General features: G+C 38.2%; 1 protein-coding gene across 1 annotated transcript in view; it reads right to left on the bottom strand.

Moving 5' to 3' along the window:
- Positions 1–6,434: 6,434 nt before the first annotated feature.
- LOC137291812 (nipped-B-like protein) overlaps positions 6,435–23,808 on the bottom strand; it is a 53,691-nt gene continuing 36,317 nt past the window's right edge. Inside the window, exons 14-49 of the mRNA XM_067823349.1 lie at positions 23,717–23,803; positions 23,371–23,605; positions 23,034–23,188; positions 22,397–22,477; positions 21,248–21,348; positions 20,967–21,111; positions 20,367–20,449; positions 20,020–20,149; positions 19,517–19,660; positions 19,314–19,361; positions 18,970–19,056; positions 18,516–18,721; positions 17,612–17,714; positions 16,706–16,804; positions 16,375–16,521; positions 15,942–16,076; positions 15,575–15,679; positions 14,949–15,002; positions 14,582–14,693; positions 14,251–14,387; positions 13,942–14,082; positions 12,991–13,084; positions 12,638–12,789; positions 12,372–12,462; positions 12,089–12,195; positions 11,822–11,888; positions 11,384–11,438; positions 10,962–11,097; positions 10,158–10,265; positions 9,431–9,637; positions 8,878–9,024; positions 8,581–8,692; positions 8,298–8,412; positions 7,937–8,120; positions 7,474–7,665; positions 6,435–7,139 (exon numbers count right to left, since the gene is read on the bottom strand). Coding sequence (XP_067679450.1) covers positions 6,924–7,139; positions 7,474–7,665; positions 7,937–8,120; positions 8,298–8,412; positions 8,581–8,692; positions 8,878–9,024; positions 9,431–9,637; positions 10,158–10,265; positions 10,962–11,097; positions 11,384–11,438; positions 11,822–11,888; positions 12,089–12,195; positions 12,372–12,462; positions 12,638–12,789; positions 12,991–13,084; positions 13,942–14,082; positions 14,251–14,387; positions 14,582–14,693; positions 14,949–15,002; positions 15,575–15,679; positions 15,942–16,076; positions 16,375–16,521; positions 16,706–16,804; positions 17,612–17,714; positions 18,516–18,721; positions 18,970–19,056; positions 19,314–19,361; positions 19,517–19,660; positions 20,020–20,149; positions 20,367–20,449; positions 20,967–21,111; positions 21,248–21,348; positions 22,397–22,477; positions 23,034–23,188; positions 23,371–23,605; positions 23,717–23,803 — 4,518 coding nt within the window. The 3' untranslated portion in view covers positions 6,435–6,923. The remainder of the gene's footprint in view (positions 7,140–7,473; positions 7,666–7,936; positions 8,121–8,297; positions 8,413–8,580; positions 8,693–8,877; positions 9,025–9,430; positions 9,638–10,157; positions 10,266–10,961; positions 11,098–11,383; positions 11,439–11,821; positions 11,889–12,088; positions 12,196–12,371; positions 12,463–12,637; positions 12,790–12,990; positions 13,085–13,941; positions 14,083–14,250; positions 14,388–14,581; positions 14,694–14,948; positions 15,003–15,574; positions 15,680–15,941; positions 16,077–16,374; positions 16,522–16,705; positions 16,805–17,611; positions 17,715–18,515; positions 18,722–18,969; positions 19,057–19,313; positions 19,362–19,516; positions 19,661–20,019; positions 20,150–20,366; positions 20,450–20,966; positions 21,112–21,247; positions 21,349–22,396; positions 22,478–23,033; positions 23,189–23,370; positions 23,606–23,716; positions 23,804–23,808) is intronic.

The raw sequence follows: 23,808 nt of genomic DNA on the forward strand, positions 1-23,808 counted from the left end.
AGGTTGATTAGTGTAAAACCATCAACATCTAATAACAGATCGATGTGAATGTGGTCTTATATCCCATATACAGTGGGGTATGAAAGGGCTTTTTTTACATTTTGATTGAAATTATTATTTATACCACGCTATCGCAATCCTATATCCTATATTTAGATATTCATTAGCCACGTTCAGGTGATCTTCTCGACAGCTTCAAGCTGAACCTGGGCCGTATTCTAAATGCTAGGGTAGGTAACATACGCACAACTGGCTGACAGTTTCATTTTCCTCTGGTCTGTCAGTTATTTGGGACCTAAGAGAACACCATATGCCTTGTAAATATATATTTCCAACCAGGTCTAGGTTTAATATCTTACTGTCAACTCCTAATTGTGAATTATTTAGAAACCTATCTATATACATCTATGAAGATATGCTCCCAAGAAAAGATTGCTTGGGAGTTTGATTTACCCTTCCATACTGCGACTTCCTCTCTTAGGGATATGTTCTCTCAGAATATTTAGTAATGTCTAATGCGTTCGAATGAGGGAACAAAGGAATGCACATGTGGGTTTTAGAAAGACACGCGAACGCGAATGACTAAGGGGGAGAGGGTGACTGAATGGAGTATTGAGAATCGAAAAAGAAGAGAGAATGAGAGATCGATTATGAACTTCTTTTACCTTTAGTACCTTTAGGATCGACTATTTCTAACTATCTTGTATTTGCATTTTGGCAAACCTTTTGTCTTGTGTTTTATGCAATTGTAAGCAATTTGTTATTTCGGGCATACCCTCTGTGTCTCCAGGGTTCAGTTAACCTTCACTAACACTTGCATCGATACTCGTGGTTCTCGCTATCTCAAATTACTTAACCAGACGATGTTCAATTAATAGTGTACGTCAAAGACCTAGCACCTGCCACCGTCCCTATGACACAACAAACTACTCGTAACTTAGTGGATGATACCGCCCACAGGCCAGGATGAATTAGTACACTGAACGCCACAGTGACTGATGGATCTACTGCACCAAGGATTAGTTAAGCTACTTCCATACTAGCGGAAAAGTAACTGTCCTTCTGGAAGGGAGGAATAATGTGTTTTAGAAATAACAAAATTTGTGGTCATTCGTCCGATCAGTGTTTCGAATTAACTGGCAAAACCCATGTCGGTCCTGACCATATAGCCCAGCTCACAAATCCATTGTAATTAAGCAACACTGGTCACAGAGAGTGCTTAAATTGATGACTATGGTCGTATAATCCCGGGATCATGAAAGTGTTGTTAGTCTGAAAACTGCTTTTGTCTTAAGTTTGGTTGTTTTTGTTTCACTAAGACTCAGTCTAAGATTCGATCATGAAACGGTCTTAGCAAAATATTTAGTGAGACAAAGCATACGTCTGTCACCTTGTTGTCACTGTAGCAATGCACGCTTTTCTCAGAATGCTGTCAGTATGTCCGGGAGTTTTTTAGTGAAAGACGATCGCCGGGCACCTGTCCGCACCTGTCCATCCACGAAGACTCCTGCCCCACAACAAGGTACACGTGACACATGTGGTCTCACACTATGCAAGTGAGTTTGTTAAAATTTCCTCTGTTCACCCAACAGTGCCGCATGGGGATACGTCACATGACTGTTAACCTGCACGCGACTCCCACGCAAATGTTGCTACTGTGTTACTTTCACCAAAAGATGGTGAAAATCCACATTCTTCTCTATCGCCATTAAACATTCATTCCCTGTATGCGACTCTTGGTCAGTTGACCTGGTAGTTGAGATGACTGCTGCTGTGATGTCACTGACTGATACTGATGAAACCGGATACTCAAGGTCCCTTTGTCAGTGGACGACTGGGCACGGAATGATCTGTCGCCGTCTCAGATAAGGTTATCAGTATATGAGTCATCTCCTGTGCCAAGTCTTTCTGTTCAGCCTTCTTCTAAGACTCATCTGCATTAGGTGAATATCTCAGGATGAGCATGGTGCATCACCATACTGTGCCCTCCCATCTGCATATCTGCTTTTGAAAATCTAGTCCATTAGTGTCTGCACTCCTTGTATGCGAGACTGTAAACCAAAAGTCACTTGTGTTCTGTTATCTGATTGGTTGAAAAACATGATCAAATGGTATTAGATTCCCGGAAACTGCAAGACTATTCACTGCGCATTGACCTCGCAAACAATTGTTTTGTTGAGTCATCAACAGTGGTGACGTCATTCAAATCATATTGTGACGTGACGTCGGTTCCAAATGCATTCCCGTGCTTCAAATACTCAATAACACCCGGAAATTGGCCAACACATGATGTTTGTGACAGAGGGATCGTCGATACATGTGGAGTCATTCACTCCATACATGTCATGGGGAAAAGACCAACAGATATCAATATGTTGCGATTTGGATCAGGGCTACAAGTATAAGTAACTCTATGGCAGCACATCATCTTTGTGTGGGATATTGGATAAGGGCCCTGAGCTGTACACGTGGTACTATCATCAGGGTGTTCCAGCGTTACAGGCTGACTGGCAGCACCCAAGAGAGGCCATGTTCTCCAGACAAGGTGTGACGACCCCACAAGAAGACTTCATCTGCGCAACCAGGTCACAACGGAAACGGCAGCAACGGCTCTAGGACATGTCATCAGTCGACATCTACGTGCAGCACGTATCAGAGCTCGACGTCTGCGTGGAATGGCATTGACCCAGGAACATCGTCGTCGTAGGTTACAGTGGGCAAGGAATGTACGTCGCTGGCTGGGACGAAACTGACAGCGAATGATGTTTACAGACACAAGTCGATTCACCTTGTTCCATAACGATGGCCGGGTGCGAGTATGCCATCACCCATACCAAACTATGTATATTGAACTGCGTCAAAGAATGGCATTCTTTTGGAGGAGGTGGAGTGATGGTGTCGGGAGGAATATGTGGGAATCAACGTACACGATTGGTCGTAATACGTGGAAACTTGAACGCTCAGATATACAACCCACCCATGGCAATACCATTTCTTCGCCGGCAACTAACAGGGGACACTTCTGCAGCATGACAACGCCAGGCTACACAGAGCGCGAATTGTCTAGAACTTCTTGAACGCCCACAATATCCAAGCTCTTCCATGGCCAGCACGCTCACTGGACTTAAGCCCCGTAAAGCCCTTGTGGAATCACCTGAATCGCCAGGTGAGAAGACGACCACGACACCAAGCAAACCGACAAGAACTTGCGGACGCTCTCAGGAACGAGTAGAATAGCATTCCGAATAACGTCATTTGTCGGCTGACAACATCGATGAGACGTCGAGTCTGGGCGTGTATTGCTGCTAGTGGTGGTCACACTCGTTACTAAGGATGTGTATGCGTGACTAGACTAACAGCTAGTCTCTGAAATGAACATATTTTACTGAAAAAAGGTCCATAGTGAAAAAAATAATATAATGAAATGGAGCCCTGAGACTTTCTTCATTTTCAGAAGCTATGGAAATCTAGACTTGCCACATTTTCTAGACTTGCGTGGGCTTTCTTGGATATTTATACTTCAGGGTCTGTACGACAGACTAATGTGTGACCAGAGACTTGAAATGACTGATGCATTCCATGACTGACTCGTGTTGTATCTGTGAATTGTGCTACTCCTACACCTCTGTCCATTACATGACATGTACTCTTTATCTGTGATGACACTGTTGGTGCAAATGCTGACCACATTAAATGTGCTGTAACTGGAAAATATTTAATATTTTGCATTGATTTTATAGATAATTAATGGGGATGTTCACTTTCTTTTGCCCACTTTTAGCTTGATAAGTGTTACAGTGTCTAATTCAAGGTAGCTGTCGTCCTTATATTTCTAAAATTCACAAACTATGTAATCAAGCCATTTGAGACTTATTAGTTATTGTTTACTCTGCATTCTTAATTTTCATCACTACCACAGCATACATTGTCTTGTCGGCTACCTCGTTCCTCTTTGTCACTTCCATTAATTACTGTATATGACATTTATGGCCTTTATTGGTCACCCCCCTTGGCTATTGTTTCTCTATCTCTCCATTGTTGAATCTTTGCTTGTCCATTGTCAAAAACTGTACATATATGTGAATATGCTCACATCTATACTGAATGGAGTCTGTGGAATCCGGCATTTCAACTGCCTGTGTTTGGAGGACCTCGAGCATGATTATGCCGCTTGCACGAAAGGCCCTCGGGTTGAGCTACAAGTTCGCTCACCTCATTCATGTATACTTCTCATGTCTTCAGTAAGCAACTAAAGAAGTTCGAACTTAACTATGCCTTCGGCTTCATCAACGTATTCATTTGTCTTCGTCAACGTAATGTCCATCGTAATTATGAGCTAATTCCCCTGTCCACACACCAACCATTGATAACGGTGTAAGAATCTACATCAAAACGTCGCCAGTATATCTTCTTCGTACATCTTCATCCAACATACCGCATTTCCTCTCTAATAACGTATCATATAGAACATGAAAATTCAATTTTGAAAACCATATTTATCGGGTTATCCCTAACTTTCTTTGTCCAGTATATATTATTTACAGAAAAGGATAATGGTTGACTTTTTGATCGTTTGATGGACTGACTGACTGGCTGAGTTTAGTTTTACGCTGCACTCAGCAATATTCCAGCCATATGGCGGCGGTCTGCGATCGAGTCTGGACCAGGCAATCCAGTGAGCAACAACATGAGCATCGATCTGCGCAATTGGGAACCGATGACATGTGTCGTAGTCGCCTTTTATGGCATTCCTGCGAAGCACATAGCTTTTTGGGTGCATGTGAAACCACAAGTGATTATATGCCAATGGTTAGCATAGAACGATGGACGCCAGTTATTGTTATTGACGCTGAATGGGTTTGCAGAAGCCTTTTAATCCAGATGCAAACGATCCTCGTAGATTATCACGCAAAGATAGCTACTGGACAGTGGGGTAACAACACCGAATGGCGAGAGTGAAGACATGTAAGTCAGCACAGGAAATGAAACTACGAAATTCCAAGTCACGGTTGATAGCTGGTTGGGACCCTATGATGTCTGTGGCTTCTTTAACTTCCTTTGCGCCAGTTGTTAGCAGACGTTAGTGGCGTCCCACATGATGGTCTGATTTTGATTCTTGTTGATGTGTGAACACTAGACATCGGTCAACAATCTGGACTTGAATTCAACCATTTTCGAATACATCAGACAGAACCAAAATCACACCATAAGTGAGAATGGTGTTGCATCAGGACCATTCCTCACATCTGCTTTGTAACCAGTAAGACAATTCCCCACTCATCATAAAATTGTAGTACAATAGATTCCATAGGGCAGTTTAAGTAAACTCCTTATTCAGTGTAGGAGTGTAATGAAAAGAACTGAGACTAAGGTTACTTTGAGACAGGACTAACTAATCTGTACATTATGTGTATTCATTTCTTATGCATGTTGAATGTTAAAAAACTAATCTTTGCATTAGTGGTGTGTTGGTCAGTAAGCTTATTTTAAGGTTTTTATAACGATTTCCTGTTGTTTTTTAAGATGGGACTCAAGATAAAATGAAAGGTCTTACAGCAATTAATGATTTCCTGTGTCCGACAGCCTGCCTAGCTAAGGCCACATTACTGTGTTAACCTTCACCGAGATTAAATTTCTCCAAGAATAAACGAGGTTTGTCCTGATGGGGAAACGTCCTGCATTCGAATGTGGTGTGATGTGTTATCAGGGGAGGTACTGGCCTCACTAGAAAGAGCAGGAGTGGATAGGTTTCAATCTGGCAGATGTCTCTCTCTCAGATATTACCAGGATTCAATCTGGCAAATGTTTCTTCTCTCTCTCTACCTCATGACGCCAACAGATCTTACCATGACAGGCGCTAACATGTTACATCTAATTTTCCATTTTGGTGTTCTTGTGCCAGAGATGTCCTTCATATAGCACCTGCCATGTTTTCAAGTGCCTCTAAATAACTTACATAACTGTTTTGGTTGTGTATACGTATACGGGCATGCATATAACTCTTTTCTGCAAATTCACTGGTGAGTAGGCTTTTACACCACTTTTAGCAATATTTCAGCAACATCATGGCAGGGGAACACCAGAAATGACCTTCTCACTTTGTAACCATGTGAGGAATATAACCTGTAACTTCTGTCAGATGAGCAAATACTGTAACCACTAGGCTACCCAACTACCCCAATTCACTGTTGCGATGTCAGTGGAGATCTGCAGTTTCGGTACTGGCAATTGCATAACCTCCCTATCTGATACAACATGAAAACAGTCACACCAAACCTCTTCTATATGCAACATCAGCATTAAGGCTCTTATATTTGCTTTAGTACTGAGACTTTTGGTTCATAGTTTTCTGAGCAGACATGAAAATCATGTTGCTGCTATCTCATGCCTTAAATCATTTTGTGCCATATCAATAAATAACACAATATCATGGATCTTATTTAAATAACATTCATCTTTATTCATGGCAGACTTCTCTATAAGTGTTAATCCATTTTGTTGTCATGTGGGGATATGAAGTTTAGGATGAATATTTGACAGGATTAAAACAGCATGGACAATGCACTCAAACATGAATTCTTTGAAATATAAAACCTTATCAATAAATATACATGAAAAACCTGAATATACACTAAAAAGGATGACCGGTGAAAAATAATGACAAGATGAGACTTATAAATGATGCAGGCAATTTACAAGCTAATGCTTCATAAAATGTCATCCTTCTTAAAAACCCTCCAATCCTCCTTTCAAAAGGTGAGCTTGAAGATAATGTTTAAATACATCTCATGTTGTAACAGGTATAGCAGCAGCTGAACAGATGAATAACATTATTTTCTACCAAAGTATTTACAATGTAAAACAGTAAAACACGCAATGATAGATAACTAAAACCCTCTACTGGTTGGTGTCAGAAACGATATTTACAACACAAAATCAGGATCGTCATCACTTTCATCATCTTCATCATCACTCATACGCCTACGTCGCTTCTTTTTCTTCTTTTCTTTCTTCACTGTTGGAGTCTTTGGTGTGCGTGGTGCCCTAGGTGTATGTGTACGCTTTTTCTTCTCTGGTGGGAGTTTGCTGGGTCGTTGGATGTAGGCATATGAATATGCAGATGATGGAACTGCACCCTCCTGTGATAAAGCAATGAATAAAACTTCATATGAAGAGAAGAGCATAAAATATGAGAGAAGATGTTGCTGTTGTTGCCTTGATAATGTCTAGGTGAAATATTCTCGATAGGAAGTTAACATAATTATTTCAAATGCCAGGTATTATTGGTGTTCTGTTTGCCATTTTAGAAGTTGAAGAATAATAAGAAAAATGTAATACCTCATGGATAGCAACTTCTATATATTACTATGAAGCAACATTTCAGGAAAGTTTCTAATACTACTTAGTTGCTATCCATAAAGTATCATATATTTCTTAGTTTTTCCCTCAATATTGGTGCCAACAAGTACTCACGTTGCTTCCTGATGGTGTAGCTGCCCCATCACCTCCTGGACCAAGTGGAACCACACCCTCCCCTTCCATGGGAACCACTTCTGACCCATCTCCTTGGCGACCACCTGGTACTGGCGTGCCACGGCCAGAGCTCTTTTCATCACCACTGTCATCTTCATCCATTGGATCAATACTCATCATCAAGTCCCGGAACTATGAGAAATTTCAATTATACTCTATAAGTTAGGGAAACTGAGAAACAAATACAAAAGTAAAAGCAGAGAAGATTAAAGTCACAAGTTCTGTGGATACCTAAAGTATAGGAACTTTGCTTGAGATTACAGCACAAATGTTAGTTTTGAAAGTTCTAGGTTAATGACTTAGTCAGCTCTTTAATGTTTTTCACCAGTTTTTGTAACTGATGTTTTATTCACTCCATTAAAAACTGAAGCTTAACGTTGGAGTGCCCACAAAAATGATATACCTCAAGGTAATCATCCACAAGTTTCTGCCTCTTTGCCTCTTCATCCATTTCATCTTCCTTCTCTTTCTCCCTGTTTACCAGCACCTCCAAGGTGTGGGTTGGGTTAAACTTAACAACCTGCTTCCGGTTCAGTGGCTTGTCATATGTCTTTGCTGAATCTGTTGGTGAATACTTGTAGATTTTGCTGAAAAGAATCAAATTAACCAATATAACGAGAGACTTGAGTAGGGCATAAATTGTTACAAAAGAATCACCAGTGTGTTCAATTCTACCTGCACATGCTAGCAACTTCAACATCAATGTACCATGGTCAGTTGCAGTGATCTACTATAAACATGGGGAACCCAAAAAAATGAAATACCTGTCTGTGAAGCCAAACATGTCCTTGAGATGCTGCTTCAATACAAGCAATAGTACACAGCCTTGAGACAGATTGATGATGTCTTGCAAGGGCTTGATCTCCGATGGTAATTTTTCTGTAAAAACAAATAATAGATATGTCATAACGCACAGAGACTTCCTACACTTTCGAAAACAATAATAATAGATGACTACAACTATTGGTATTGCTGCAAGTCTTCCTGAGAACACAATCAACTTTAGAGATTACATAATGAACAGAAAACTGAAACAAGCATTCTTACTGAGTAACGACTCTGGATCATCATCATCGTCATCTTCTGTAATAGGTTTCGGTAGTTCAATGTCTCTTCCTTCTGTCTCTTCTTCTGTGGGTATTTTCTTGGGATTCAATGCCTGCATACATAAAAGAATACACATCATTCACAGAGAAATCAGTACTACAAACCTAAAATCAATTGTTTAACATACGCAGAGAAACCCATATCAATGTCTGCTACGCTATTTGTGTTAGTTGTCTGTATTTTTCATGAACTGGTAATTTATTCATAAAGTGTATAAATGATATTGAAAATGATTACCTCCCTGAATGACTGCAAGAGATTGGATCCTGTGACTGAGACAATGACATCAATGTGGTGAATGATGAAAAGTGGTTCATCTTGTGTCTGGTAGTTGAAGAATGCCAGGTTGTCTGCTATGTACACTTGCTCTTTCAAACTCACACGCTGAAAACAAAGTTCAGTCAATCAGAAGAGCATGGTACTTAATGTGTAACAATGTATCAAACTGATAATGCACTGCAACTGTTCTTAGTCTGAAGGCATAACATGGATAAAGGCAAAACATCAACAGCTCATTTAGCACTGAATCCAAAAACAAACACTTGATTGGCTATTACAAGTCATATCTGGAGTCAGCAATATCTGTACTCCTTATACCATCCAAGTTTTAGGACAATTGTTTAATGCTACCCCTAAAATAATATATGATTTCAAATTGATAATACACAGTTTATACTGTTTAAAAGCTAATCAACCCCTTGCAATTAACTTCTACACATTCTTCACACATGTGGTACATGGTGTTTTGTAGGTAGCCAATACCTCAAACATGTCATGTAAAATAACCTACTGCGGAATCATCAAAGAGGTTGAGAAGTGATGTTAAAAGACCACGCCGATATTGTCTGTTGGGGCGGAGAACTGTATAGAGGAATGCATTAAGGCTCTGAGGGTTGTTGTCATCATGGTTGCGGATTCCACGGATTGGACCTTCAGCATTTTTATTTAGCACCTCCTGCAGCCTGAAGGAAGCCTTCAGTCCCTGAAGAGCTTTCATCTGAAAATCATTTACTGTATTATAGGCCAGGTTTTTATCAAGATATGAAACAAAATATTATACAGCAAACATAAACATTCATATTGAGGCTGTCAGTTCTTAAAACTTTAGTTTTGCTCCGTATCCAAGTTTTCTGAAAATAAAAGAGCCAGGACTGAAACTGCAAAAATGGCTAGAAAGATCTTGCCATCACAAATATGGCAACAAATCCCATCACATATTCACAAATGAACTAAAAATTGTACAACGACAACCCTTCTGACTTACAAAAAACCTCATTAACACAGAAATGCATGAAAAAACATTTGGGATTCAGCAGAAAGAAGAAAGGACAGAAAGAGAGAGTTCAAACCAATATTCTCATCCTACTCATGGCGGGGTATAATAAGGAGCATGAAGTTATGCCATTTAGCAAGGTGACTAAGTCAACCAGTTCATCACAATGGGCTGCCTGATCATGCGACACTTTTGAAGGTACATGTACTCAGGCAAAACTAAAAGAGTCCAATATAATACATACATGGGTGAAACCAGGATACTTCTTCTCAATCTCTTCCAGTTGCTGATCTGCTTTTATTCTTATTGCTGCCTCAGGATCAGAACTCATGCTTATGAGATATGGCACACACTGTAACAAAACCGTTGAGAGTTCATATCAAAAGTGAACTAATACAATGAACCAATACTAATAGCTTACTTTAAAAGTTGTATAAGAAGAGATTTTATTGGACATAGATTTGTTTCAAATGGCGCTTATTTGCCTCTTTCTAAGGAACGTGATTGGTCAACATCAGACACATGACCTAAGTCAGCTAATCAGATAACAGCAATGGATACCGTCCTTGTAAACTAAGTTCTGTTTTGGATTTAAAAAAAAGTTTGGGGTAAAATCATGCTATTCTAAACTTGTTACACAAAAAATCACCACCTATATTATGGTACTTAAAGGATGTATCATGCTAGGTAACGACCTGTGACAAGAAAGTTTTAATTTTAGCATTAAATATCGTCTTGGAGCATCAAGTTGGAAGATAATATGTCACCTGAATTACATTACATGTTCACACAATAAAGATGGAAATAGTAAGTTATAATGTTCAGAAAGTAATGTCGAATTAAAAAAACATTTCAACACACTTTTGCTCATGGTGGTCATGATATACAGGTGTGACTCGGATAACATTAATGATCTGTATCACCAAACATATTATCCAGCTTCTCATTGGTGACAATGTACAGAGCTTATTTGATTATAAGAGTTGTATCCGATTCCATTTGATATGTTCAAAATAAGTGTTCAAAATAAGATGAACATGAAACATACCTGTACAGGGTGCACAAGTCCCTGCTTGAGGATGAGAATTACAACACCAAGAGCTGCCAGGCGATTCTGGGCCTGTTCATGGAAGAAGGATTCAAGTACCTGCTTCAAGTACACTTGCATAATTGTACTTGCCATTCTGGAAGAAAATATAACAATGTTCACCTATTTTGAAAAAGTTTGAATTCACCAAATTACATATACACAAACAAGGAATCAATTTGGAGCTTCAATCCACTGACTCCATTAAGCAACTAATTCCAAATGCAGTAGTAGTAAAAATTAGCTTGTCAACAACTCTTGTAACATAAAAACCACCGTATTTAAATTACATTGTGACAGTTTATTCTGCCCAACCACCAATCCACTTGCATCTCTCTGAAACATACAAAATGTCCCATATCTCAACTGAAATGGAGACATACCCTGACTGGACATCACCCATTTCTTTGAGATCTTCCTCCTTTGCATGTTTCCTCCCTGGATAAAAAAGAAATCATCTGCATTTCATCTCTCAGTACATCGTATAAGTATTATTTGAACAAAAATAATGTTTCTTTTTTCTTGTATTCTAGAAAATAAGTGACTTTAGGTTTACTCTGCACTCAGCATTATTCCATATACATGGTGGCAGTCTGTAAATAACTGAGTCTGGAGCAGACAATCCAGTGATCAACAACATGAGCATCAATCAGTACAACTGGGAACCAATGACATGCCAACAAAGTCAGCGATGCCTGACCACCGGATCCCATTAGTCGTCTCTTACGACAAACAAGTCGCCTTTTGGGGCAAGCATGGGTTGCTGAAGGCCTATTCTACCCCACACCATCACAGGTCTAGAAAACAATGACGATACTTACATTCCGCATCAGCTTTCTCCATCCTAAACTCTTCCTCTATGAGATAGTTTTGTAGATTTCTTAGTACCTAGAAAAACAGTTCATAATATTTAGTGAAACAAACCCATTCATGAAAGCAGCGTATATAAAGGAACAGTTTTAAGTACTAAATCCTCTGTTACTGAACTATATAATCTTGGAGTAAATGTCACTAAACATTACAACTTGTACTAATATGTGGCCAGTCAAACCATCTGAAGGTGTGAGGAGTATAAAACAGAGAGTTACCTGACACCTCAGCTTGACTGGCTCCTCTTCTCCAGTAAGGAAACGATAATACAGATCCCTCATGGTCTTCCCCAGCATGAACTCATAATGCCGAGACACCATGAACCCTGTCAATATTAAACAAGCATCAAACATCTGGAATAAAGGTCAGTGCATGCACTTGATACATGTACATGTGAAGGCAATACATGTACTTACTAACAATACATAGTCCAGTTCCACCTATTAATGCACAAAAGTCTAAGTCTTCTGGGAAGAGATAATTACTCAACTTCATACTCACCTAGTGCTGTTAGGGCTTTGTGAGTGACATCTTCATCCTCATGATACATGAAGTATAACAATACATTGAACACTCGCTCTTTCACATTCACCTGTAAAGATACAAAGAATGTTTAAAAAGTAAGACATTAATTATGCAATATATACTTTACCTTTTAAATTAAGAATGGTTAAGAAGCACTAAAATGAACATGGAAGTTGTTACACATTTTTAGGTCTTCCTCAAACTGTATTTTCTAAAAAGTGATACACCAATGTAGCCTTTACCTTTGTTTCACCCATATCTGGTGAGTCGAAGTCAAAGTGTTTGCACAGCAAGCCCACGGTGTAAAGAGATCTCAGTAAGGTTGGACGTCGACTCTTTAACGTGGGGTTGTGTGGATCATCCTTATGATCTGCCATGAGCTTAGTCAACACACCTGTAAAGAGTAAGCAAAACGTTACATAAAGCCTAGAAGTAAAGACAACTTTGCAGTCTTTTTCACATTAGAAACTAAAGAGTTCTCTTATTCTTACAACACTAGTGAAATTGTGACACATACTAGGCACTTAAAAATAACAATACATGCATCCTTGTCTACAGGAATTAGTAGCTCATAAATAGCCAATACTTTTCTTACCAAAGAACTTTTGGAAACAGTCCTTCACGAGTTGATAATTGTGACTAACATTGTTAACCACTGCACCAAGACAGCTAACACAGCTTTGAAGCACCTGCAAAAGAAGCATGGATGTCTTCATCCGGTTGTTCTACAATCATGTAATAAACAAGCATTATAGTTGTAAAAGAAGCAAAGTGTAATTTTTAAGATACAATTGATATTTTATACTTATCCTGACTGATGCTCAATTGCTAGTCTCCCTCTTCTATTCGAAGTTAAGTGGAACACTTGAAATCACTACAGTTCCCTTCTTCAAAAGATTACAAGAAGTCAAGCTCACCCATGAGTACCCGCCCTTTCCTCTATGTTCTGGCAGCATAAGTTTACTGAGACTGCAATTTTTACATCATACAAATAAATATACAGGCCGAAAACCATTTACACCAAAATTTCGATAAAAGTCTGGAAAAAAGCCCAAGAGAAAAGTGCCATATAGGGACCCAAGTCACCCACACAACCTTCCTGTTCGGCGAAGGAGAGAGTGACAATTGCCGATCATGTGACCAATAATGGCACCAAAACATAGATGGAAGGGAGGGTACTCATGGGTGAGCATGATTTTACATCCTCTTTTGAAGAAGGAAACTTCAAGGGATTTCAAGTGTTCCACTAAACTTTGAATAGAAGAGGGAGACAAGCAGTTAAGCATGAGTCAGGATAAGGAAAAATAAGAAAAAACATATTTTAATATTAAGAAGAAAAAAATAATCTCCCACTCCCATCCCTACCACCCTTCAAACAATAAAATCCCTGTTTTTACTGACCAAAAATGTATACTTAAATGAAAAAAAGTTTGACAGTAAACCCAGACTTACAGTATCTGCATGGAAACTGACTTGTAATGGTTCCATAACACAAACTTACAGATATTTGAGTAATAGTAATAAAATGTACAGGACAACACCATACCATCATGCCATGCTTGAGTACAAGTTTCATCATGTCCTCCTCCAGCTGAGCTAGGAAGGTTTCACTTGGATGATCCATGAGTGGCACCACCAATTCCAGGATCCGTGCAACATAGTGTAACACAAGATAGTCTCCCTGAGTCTGAAACACCAACCGCTGGTTATTACCCATTGTAATTGGATGTTATTGTCTCTGGATCACAGTATCAACAAGGAACATCAATTAACACCCACTTTTTAAAGTTTATGCAATTTAAGGGGAGCTGTGTTATAAATAACTATTTTCTGGTAAGCAAGGAACATTACTTACACTGCACTTGATATCCAGATATGGCTGCAATGTTGTCGCATGGCTGATCATCAGGTCTGGTTTGATCTTGCTAAATAAATACAACGTTGACAGGCATGCCACTAATCGACTGCTGGTGGTTCGGCCCTCAGTTAATTCTGTAATCACATTTGTGTAAAAAACATTCAACTCTAAAGGAACCGTTTTGCAACAAAATATAAACACTGCAAATAGCATTTTAAGATTTCTACTTCTTGTGCTGCTACCTTGGTGTGCCTTTAAAACATCCTAACAAGAATAATCTAATATCAAAGCATGTCTCAATCAAAGCACATTTTTGCTATTAACTTACCAACACCTTTTTCTTCAATCCTCAACACATTTTCCACCAAACAGTCTACTATCTGTTTACAGGCAAGAAGAGCACTTTTGTTGATCTGACCATTCTCATCTTTCTTCAGCAACTGTGAATGGAAATATATTTCAGTTGCGAAAGACTGACTGCAGAGTATTTATAAACTGGAAAAAGAAAATCAGTCATTCCCTTCTTTCAATACTTTCACAATTCTGAAGTCACATATCTGTGCTCACTATTGATAAATACTGCGTGCACCCAACCTTAATACTAACAATCATCTTATCAGTAAGTACATTTTATGCTACGGTTTGGGTTTTGTAAATATACAAATTTATTACTAATAGCTATAAAAATCACTCACGTTTTCCAACATTTGCTCAAAGAAGTCATATCCTGTATCCTTACAGGCTGCAACCTAAAATAGAACAAATTATGGTTTTCACTTAAATTTAACATAATACAAACAGATGTCCAATAATCTTCTGAAAAAGAAAAGGCAACTATAGGGATCTGAAGGTAAGACTCACTGACTTGGTAGACACATCTCACTGCATCCCAGTTGTGCAGATCAATACTCTTGATATAAATCACTGGACTGTCTGGTTCAGAAACAATTATTTACAGACCGCTGCCATATAGCTGGAATTTGCTGACAGCAGCATTTAAAACAACAGCAGCCATTATTTTGTCAAAACATTTTAAACCTCTCTGTTTCTAACCAGCCCCTATGTGGCCTTTTTTAAGGAAGCATCAACTGAAACAAATTCATACTTAATTTACTAGACCTAGATAACTAATAATTTCATCACCCTACACATAAGATGAATTCTGGTGGCCTATCCCAAGTGGTGCTCAACTGTTTCACATCCTATGACACAATACTGAAACGTGTGAAAATGCTAGTCCACCTAATAAATTGGTTCATACACTGCCCTCAAGTGGATGATCAGTGTGAAATCAAACATACCATTTACAGAACATACATACCACATCGGAAATGTTCATCACTCTCTGCACAAGCCGAGTTTGATCCTTTTCTCTGGATGGTAGAGGTGAAAACCACATACTTTGGAAAACTTCATTGATGAGTTTCTGAAAGAGACATAATACTGTATGCAGCTAAACAAAGCTTTCACATTAGAGATAGCTTTCTTAACATGCAAACAACATTTGGTATTGTCAGTTCTATTTACAAATTCACAATGATTCAAATCAAACCACATAAATAACAAGTAAAATATGCTTCAGTCATCAAGTCTAATTAACTAAGAAAACCTTCATTGCAGGTTAGGTTGAACATGGTAGCCTATCCTAAAAACGTTACCATACTTTTTCTGAAAAGCCATGTACATACTTTGATTCCTTCTTCATCATTCACCCTACGGATCATCTTGACACACATCTCAGGTATTTTGGTGTTGTCAGGCTGCTCTATACAGATGTCCTTGAAGATCTTGATCACTCGTTTCCGTACACTGATACCAGTGTCCTAAAACATAGGTAAGGAGTAATTGAAAGAAGTTTGATTGCACTTACTAACTTCCAAAGTGCAACTCAAAGAAGATAACTCTCTTCATAAAACATGATGAACCAATAATAAATACAGTACTCATTCTGTTAATGTCACAAACGTCAATCCATTTGTTGCTTTCCGTGTCACATTTATTGATATTTGTTAATATTTATTGATATATTAAAACTCATTCAATATTCAAAACCTAGAAAGCCCAAAGGATTTCAACAATGCCAAAGGTGTTAGCCAATATTTGCATTGTTGCAATACTCACCAGTATTCTCTCTGACAACATGTCATAATATTTTGGAATGAGTTCAGGACGGATAAGGATGAACTTGCCAACAAGTTCAATGGCAGCTTCTCGCACAGATGTTGACTGATCAAGGAATCGACCATGGACACCTCTTTGCATGTCTGACTGAAAACAAGATACAAATCTCTTACTTTACCAGCACAAAGATACACAAATGAAGTCGCACTCAAAACAGGATTTCTCACCATGACTCTCAAGTGCAAGCACCAGAGGTGAGTGAACCAGGCTATAAATTGTTCCATCTGAGGTACATACAAGAAAACAATATGAAACAACTGGAAACACTTACTCTTGCTAGGATCCCTGGATCAGCTTCTACTACTGCTGTCAAGCATTTCATTGCCTTGGTTCTCACAGCCACTGCAGTCTCACTTAACACCTTCAGGATCTAAAACAATCAAACATCACTTATGAAGTCGACAGATCAACCTGCACGAAAAACAAAAATGCATCAGGAAAAAGAGCAAAGGCTTGACAATGAAACACATACAGTTTTCTAGGCACCAAATTAATTTTTATCATTTTCATTTCACTTCTATTAAAAATGTACACAATGACACAATGTTGACCATTCTCTTTGAATTATATTCTGAAAATTATTCCTAATATTGGACTTATACCTTATATATCAACCTCCCAAAGATATTAAATAATGTAATTTTCTGAATAAAACTGATATTTTATACTTATCCTGACTCATGCTTATTATGCTTATCTCCTCCCTCTATGGGAAGATAGTGGAACACTTAAAATCCCTGGAAGTTCCTTTCTAACTGAAGCGGGCATATAAAACACTCACCCATCCATCCACCATCCGGGAAGCTTCCCTTTCTCGCCATTACGATCACATGACCAGCCATGCTTGCCACTCTTTCCAAATCTCGTAAGCCCCAACACGAGAATTACTGTGAATTCAGCGTGCCTGGGAGGACTTGATACCATGAGTCAGGATAAGTATGAAATATCAACTTTATTACATATTTTTCCTTATGCGACTCATGCTTATTATGCTTACAGAAACATATAAGTACGTCCAGAAGCTTCCAATAGGTGACTGCATTGTACATCTGCTCCAATTATAAGGGAACTTCAAGGGATTTGAAGTGTTCCACTATCTTTGCACAGATGGAGGAGATAAGCATAATAAGCATGAGTCAGGATACGGAAAAATTATTATATCCTGTGTCCAACTTACCTGTGTCAAGTAGACATCAAAACTTTGTGCAAAAGGGCGTTTAGATGAGAGGTACCTTGCAACAAGACAGGCACTATCATAGTCAAGTTTGCTTGGCGCAGGTCTGAAAATGGATGGTACAATATCAAAGACTGAAATTGATGCAGCAATATTTTTTTATTGAATGACTTGAGGGAAGTATCAAGAGTTATGCAATGAAGAGGCACACTGACTCAAATATCATAAGATACACATGTCCTATGACATCTCTGCACACCTCTGGATATGCCTGGATATGCTCTGGATATCTGAGGCATGTGTTTGTGTTACTCCTATTTTGTGGGTGTTTCCAAGACTTGTTTGCTGAACCAATAATAAACAGATGTATTACATAACTGGTTAGGCTAAATAAAAAATGTTTCTCGGGAATAAGTGCATCACTTCTATTTGTGTGTGTAAAATCTTTTTATTGCCATTTAAAAAAAGAATTTTGCCTTCCCCGCATCCCGATCATCCATTTGTCCATTATGAGAATGAGTGTCTGCAAGAACAAGAGTTACTGAATCTACAACTTATCTGCTAAACATTCAAAGGTGTATTTCTGAGAGAAAAAAAAAATTGTCATTTTTTTCCCATCAAAAAAAGAAAAAAAGTCTCTTTTATTTTTTTTAAAAAAGTGTGCCTGAGAAACATTTAATACTTTTTATGTGGCCTTCCCACTTCTTGGTGGTGTATTCAGAGTTTTTGAACAGTTGAGAACAGTGGCTGTGCTAAAGTTAGGTATAGAAGACATTCACACGTTTGTACATGGTAGTGATACTTGGAAAAAAAGCAACATGAAAAACTAATCTCATGCCAATTTGAAACTCCTTTCCACAACAAATCTTCAATAACTTGTGCACAAATACCTCAGAAATCAACCTACTTGCTATTGGACAAAAGTTTGGACATTATTGCAACTTGATTTAGGAGGAAGATCTTTCTCTTCTCCACATTCTGCATCACTTCAGTTGACCGCTCTGCTTCTGTCTCATCAAAGTCCTCCTCAGCTTTGGCTTGAGTGGCCATGGTTTTTTCTGCTTCAACTGAAGAATCTCGGAACCACTGAGCCATGTAGAACTGACGAGCAAACTGCAAGGAGTTTATTCATTACTACTTTACTTTCATAAATGTGGGTAAGATACCCTGAAATGTCCAATGATTGTGTAGTTGATTGCACTTCATAATACAAGGAAAAAAAGAAACTAACGGATGGGCAGATTACTGACAATTAGTAATATGTCATACATTCTATAACCAAACTACAGAACGAGTAAGACATGCCAGTTGATGAGAAATAGCAAAGTTTAACTTTCCTACAAATAATTCAAATCGCTCACCAATAATGAAGGATCATTTTCAGCATTGTGTGCCAGGTACTGCAGCATGGCTTCCTGGAAGCTCTGCGTTGTATCAACCGGCACTTTCTGTTGTAATGACGAAAGAAAAATGAGGTTCACTGGTATGAATACATAAGTAACAATTATAATCTCCAACATATGTGTGTTAAGAAACATGTGTTATGCTTCAAAGCAAATCAAAGTGAAATGTCTCACAACACATGAAATAAAGTGAAAACACACATCAACGTGAGCATAACAAGTGATGTAAGAATCAGGGATACGTAATTTAAAATAGGATTCGCTGATTAAGTAAAAGTGCAGAGCACTTTACTGTCCCATACCTTTTTCTTGCTTCTAGTTGTATGATCCTCATCATCACTCTCATTCACCTGAAACAAATAATGTAATGTAATGGTACAGTTACATTTTTCAGCTATATCCAAACAGAGCACAGATTAAAGGGTTACGTAAAATAACATGATCTGCAGAGCTTCACCAGACTCAAACTTGTGTCAATGTCTAACACAACAACATGTAAACTAACCTTGTCAACAATATCATCAATCATTTCCTGATTCAGGTGACTAGTGACAGCATCCTTCCGCAATCTTGCGGCAACAATTCCCAGATATTCTAAAGAAGCTACCCTGAGAGACATATCTGTGGATTTGTTGCTGAATTGCTGAACCTGAAATCACAAACACAAACTATGGATAAAGATTATTAGTTCATTTCCAAGGTTCATGCAGATAAGGGAAACAAAACCTAAATGACAGTATCAACATAACAAATTTTCAAACAAGAATTTATATTCAAATTCATGGATTATCAAGGTATCTGGGTGATTTTCAAGGTTCTTGAAGGCTGACACAACAAATTAAGACTCTGAAGAGGAACCTTAAATTTCAAGACCTTACAACCTATATGAACCTTGTTGCAATCAGTCAGAGCACTAAAGAAAGAAATTTCTGTTACAAGATATTCTATGAATGAAAGTGATTATAGCTGACTTATACTTAGTGCAACAGGAATTGTCTTTTGACTTACAAGAATTCTACCCAGCAAACTGAGGAGTAACTCTGATGCAGGCCATTCGGGTTTGTTGACAGTGGCGAGCAGATCCTGTACAAAGTTCTCAAACAACGGACGGTAGTCCTCCTCTCCCTTTGTTGTACACCTGAAACAAACATCAATCGTTCTCTGGAAGAAAGTCATGGGAACACACCTACTCATCAAGATACTATGAGAAGGCAAATATTGTGCTTGTTAAGGGTTAACTAAATACCAAATAAGGCAGTATGTGAACTTTTTCAAAATGCAATGCCCATATTTTATTTAAAACATAAAAGGGTATCTCTTACTACTCTTATTTGTGTTGAAAATGAGGTACTTACTTCTTCAAGAAAACTGAGAGGAAGTTATAACCAGTCCGCATGGCTGTTTCATATGATGTGACAATAACAATTTCTTCATCAGTCTGCAAACATAAATATGAAATAGCACAATGAAAGCGGAACAAATAATAATTCTTTTGCATGCTTCGATAGATTACATAGAGTAACTACCTTCAGTATTTAGCATTTTCAAAGAAGTCTATAGACAATTTGGTCAGAGAAAGCAAACTCTGGGTAAGCATCAATCAGTGTAACATTTGTAACTGACTAAATGCACATACCAAGAAAGTCAGCCAAAAGGTGCTTTTCATGTTTGAAGAGGTTTTCAGAAAATCAAAACTGCCAACTATGATGCCTTGATAAAACTAAAAATGCCTTTCAATTGGGAACACCAATACTCTCTTTCAACTTTCGCGAATCTATCAAGACAAGAGTCATCAGAAGATGGCATATCCATCCTGCCCCAACATATATGAAAGAACAAATCATCTGACATCTTACACAAATTCCAGCTTGATGTTTTTTTTCAAGTTTCTGGACAAAAATTTCCGATGCTACTGCTAGATCATATCAGCGTATATAATACTGAACAAAACTGACCTTTCCATTCTTCTTCTTCTTTCCTGGGGTATCTTCTTGTTGCTGGTCTTCTTGACTGCTAATCTTGGTAGGAAGTCTCACAACACATTGAATTAACTGCAGAGCAAGGGCTGTTACCATCTGTATAGATTCTTCTGAGTTGAGTCTGTAATAAGCATGGATTTCTCAATGTTCAAGAAAAAACTTATAGTATCAAATCATTTTCACTACGCCACAAAAGATGGGCAAAAATAATGGAATCCATTCTTTCGGTCATATTTGTAAATGATAAAAATGGTTACCTGTAGTTTCGAAGGTTTCTTTTACTAGATGGAAGCCTGGCTAAACTGGCAAAGATGTCTTCTAGGATAAGTTGGCGATGCTTGTCATATCGTGAAAATACCTGAAATTGAAGATAATAATACACAAAAAGAAGACAAAGTCATCAATATCCCCCGCAATAGCAAAAAACTCTTCATGAATATGTCTACAAGAGTATGATGATTACTTATGTTAAATGTTTTGGCATGTGTGTAGTGTATTGTGGTATGAGAGTACTGAAAGATGTTCTGCTCCAGAAAATAGCAATACCACCAATTTGAGTCGAAGTCAAACTTGTTGCTATGGAAACGCCAAACATATTTCATCAGAATTCCAAAAATAACAAAACACACCTTTACACCACCAGACCTATCCCTGTGCCAAGTTTGGTGAAGAAATTGAGAACCATTTTAAAGTTCTGCTCCGGAATAGAACATGACCATCAATTTGAGTCAAGTCAAACTTGCTGCCATGGAAACATCAAAAACATTTGATCCAGGATTTCAAAACTACCAAAAGGCACCAGTATACCACCAGACCCATCTATGTTTGGTGCATAAATAATAAACAGTTTTAAAGATCTGCTCCAGAAAAGACAAATGAGCACGGACAGAAAATGTGCTGCGGGGATAATGATTTATTTGTGATACACATCAATATGCACTGGAAACACAATTAAGAATTTCAGGAAGATACACATTCATTTTAGTTGAATGGTGTCAGGAATTTTGGTCCATGATCATCACTTCAGTAATATTGCCATGAAATGTAAGAAGACATTACAAAGGTCATAGAGGTCAGCACTTTCGAGAAAGAACCTCAGTATGATTGCTGGCGAAGGATCGCAGTGTGGACCAGCCAAGGCTGCAATCATAAAAGGCTGGTGCAACTCTGAACACCAAATTTCCAAAAATAAAACAACAGTGCCCTGTGTATCCCATAATAATATAGAACAGTGGATTTGTTGTTCATGGCTGGATTTACAAGAAACACGCCTGATTTTGCTATTTCCATGGATTGACTGCTTCTATATTTGTTTACAGGGATCCGTTTAAGGATTGCTAGTATATTTACTGAAAGTAGTGATGTGACATAGCTCATGCTGCCTATCCCCAGTTAAGTATACTCACCGTTGTGACAAGCTTCATAGCACTAAGTTGCAACTCACTGATGTTTTCCACAAAGAAGGTAGACACACCAAGTGAAGAGACCTGAAAGTAAACAACACACATTCACATTGTCTTCAAAACAAGATGCAAATGGACTACTTGACATTTACACAGATCATCTTCGAACACTGGCAAAACAGTGGCCATTAGCAAATTAATCGAGTTTTAGATAGTATTAACAAAGACATGGTCATCAATATACCCAGCCAGTGTTATGTTCCTATTTAGTTCCTGTTGTCAACTCCAAGACATTCATATCCCCAAAACACATACCACATTTGGTTTCTGTATCTTTTCAGGTTACTGAAAAAATCTATTGAAAGTCAAGAAATGACCAGGGCCAAAACTCTCTAAAGAATCACAACAATTTTGAACTCCATCAAGTCATTTATATTCTGAAATCACATAGCAAACTTGGTTGTCCAATATATTTCGAGAAGTGCCACAACTCTGTAACAAACTATAACGCGGTTTCCATTACTGAAATTCATCAAAGCTTTCATACCCTGAAAACATATACATCGAAGTGCTAAGGGATAATAAGTGATCTTAATGAAGTTGAACAATAAAAAAGTAAGAGATGCCATCAAAGCCAAACCTGTAGAATAACAGTGTCTGTGAGTTCCTGTATTTCCAACAGTCCAGCAAGATTGTTGACAAGCTCACATAGCTTATTGTAGAGAGTGATGGTTGATTTGTGTTTGACTGTGCCTGCTCGAGCTCTCTTGGCCTTCAAACTACCATGGTATCCATCTAGCAGAAACACATGTAACATTCATATAATCCGTTTCTAATCAACACAGTTAAATCAACATATTAATTTATGTTGAATTTCATCAAATAACATCAATATTTTTCCATTTCAGACTAGCCAAAACCAGTTGTTAACCATGCTAATGACAATGAATGTGAACAGTAAGTACGATATAGTTTACCTTTCGCATTTGGATCAAGTTTGTACACTGGATCAAACTCTGGGTAGACGGTGTTAGCAAGCTGGTATTTCCCAAACAGAATGATCCTGTCAATGACATCTTCTAGGTACACCTGTTTGGGCATGTCTCTCGATGTCATCACATATATGGCAGATAATGAGGCATCCATGCTCCTCATTATCCTCTCCATTGTCAGTTCTCGCCACAGTCTCTGCTCATCTTCCCCATCTTCATCCTTGATTGACGAAAAATATGTTTATCATCACATGTGACCAAACAACTGACAGTTACTGTAGCAAAAATACAAATGTGCAGTTCGTTTTGAAATGTTTTCATTTTGGCTTACCTGGCTGATATTTGGTGAAACCTTGATTCCATCACGGATATTCCACTGTAAGATGGTCAGAAGTTTCACAAGTCTGTCAGGAGGAATCTGTA

Source organism: Haliotis asinina, chromosome 7, assembly GCF_037392515.1.
Source record: "Haliotis asinina isolate JCU_RB_2024 chromosome 7, JCU_Hal_asi_v2, whole genome shotgun sequence".
NCBI classification, from domain to species: Eukaryota; Metazoa; Mollusca; class Gastropoda; order Lepetellida; family Haliotidae; genus Haliotis; species Haliotis asinina.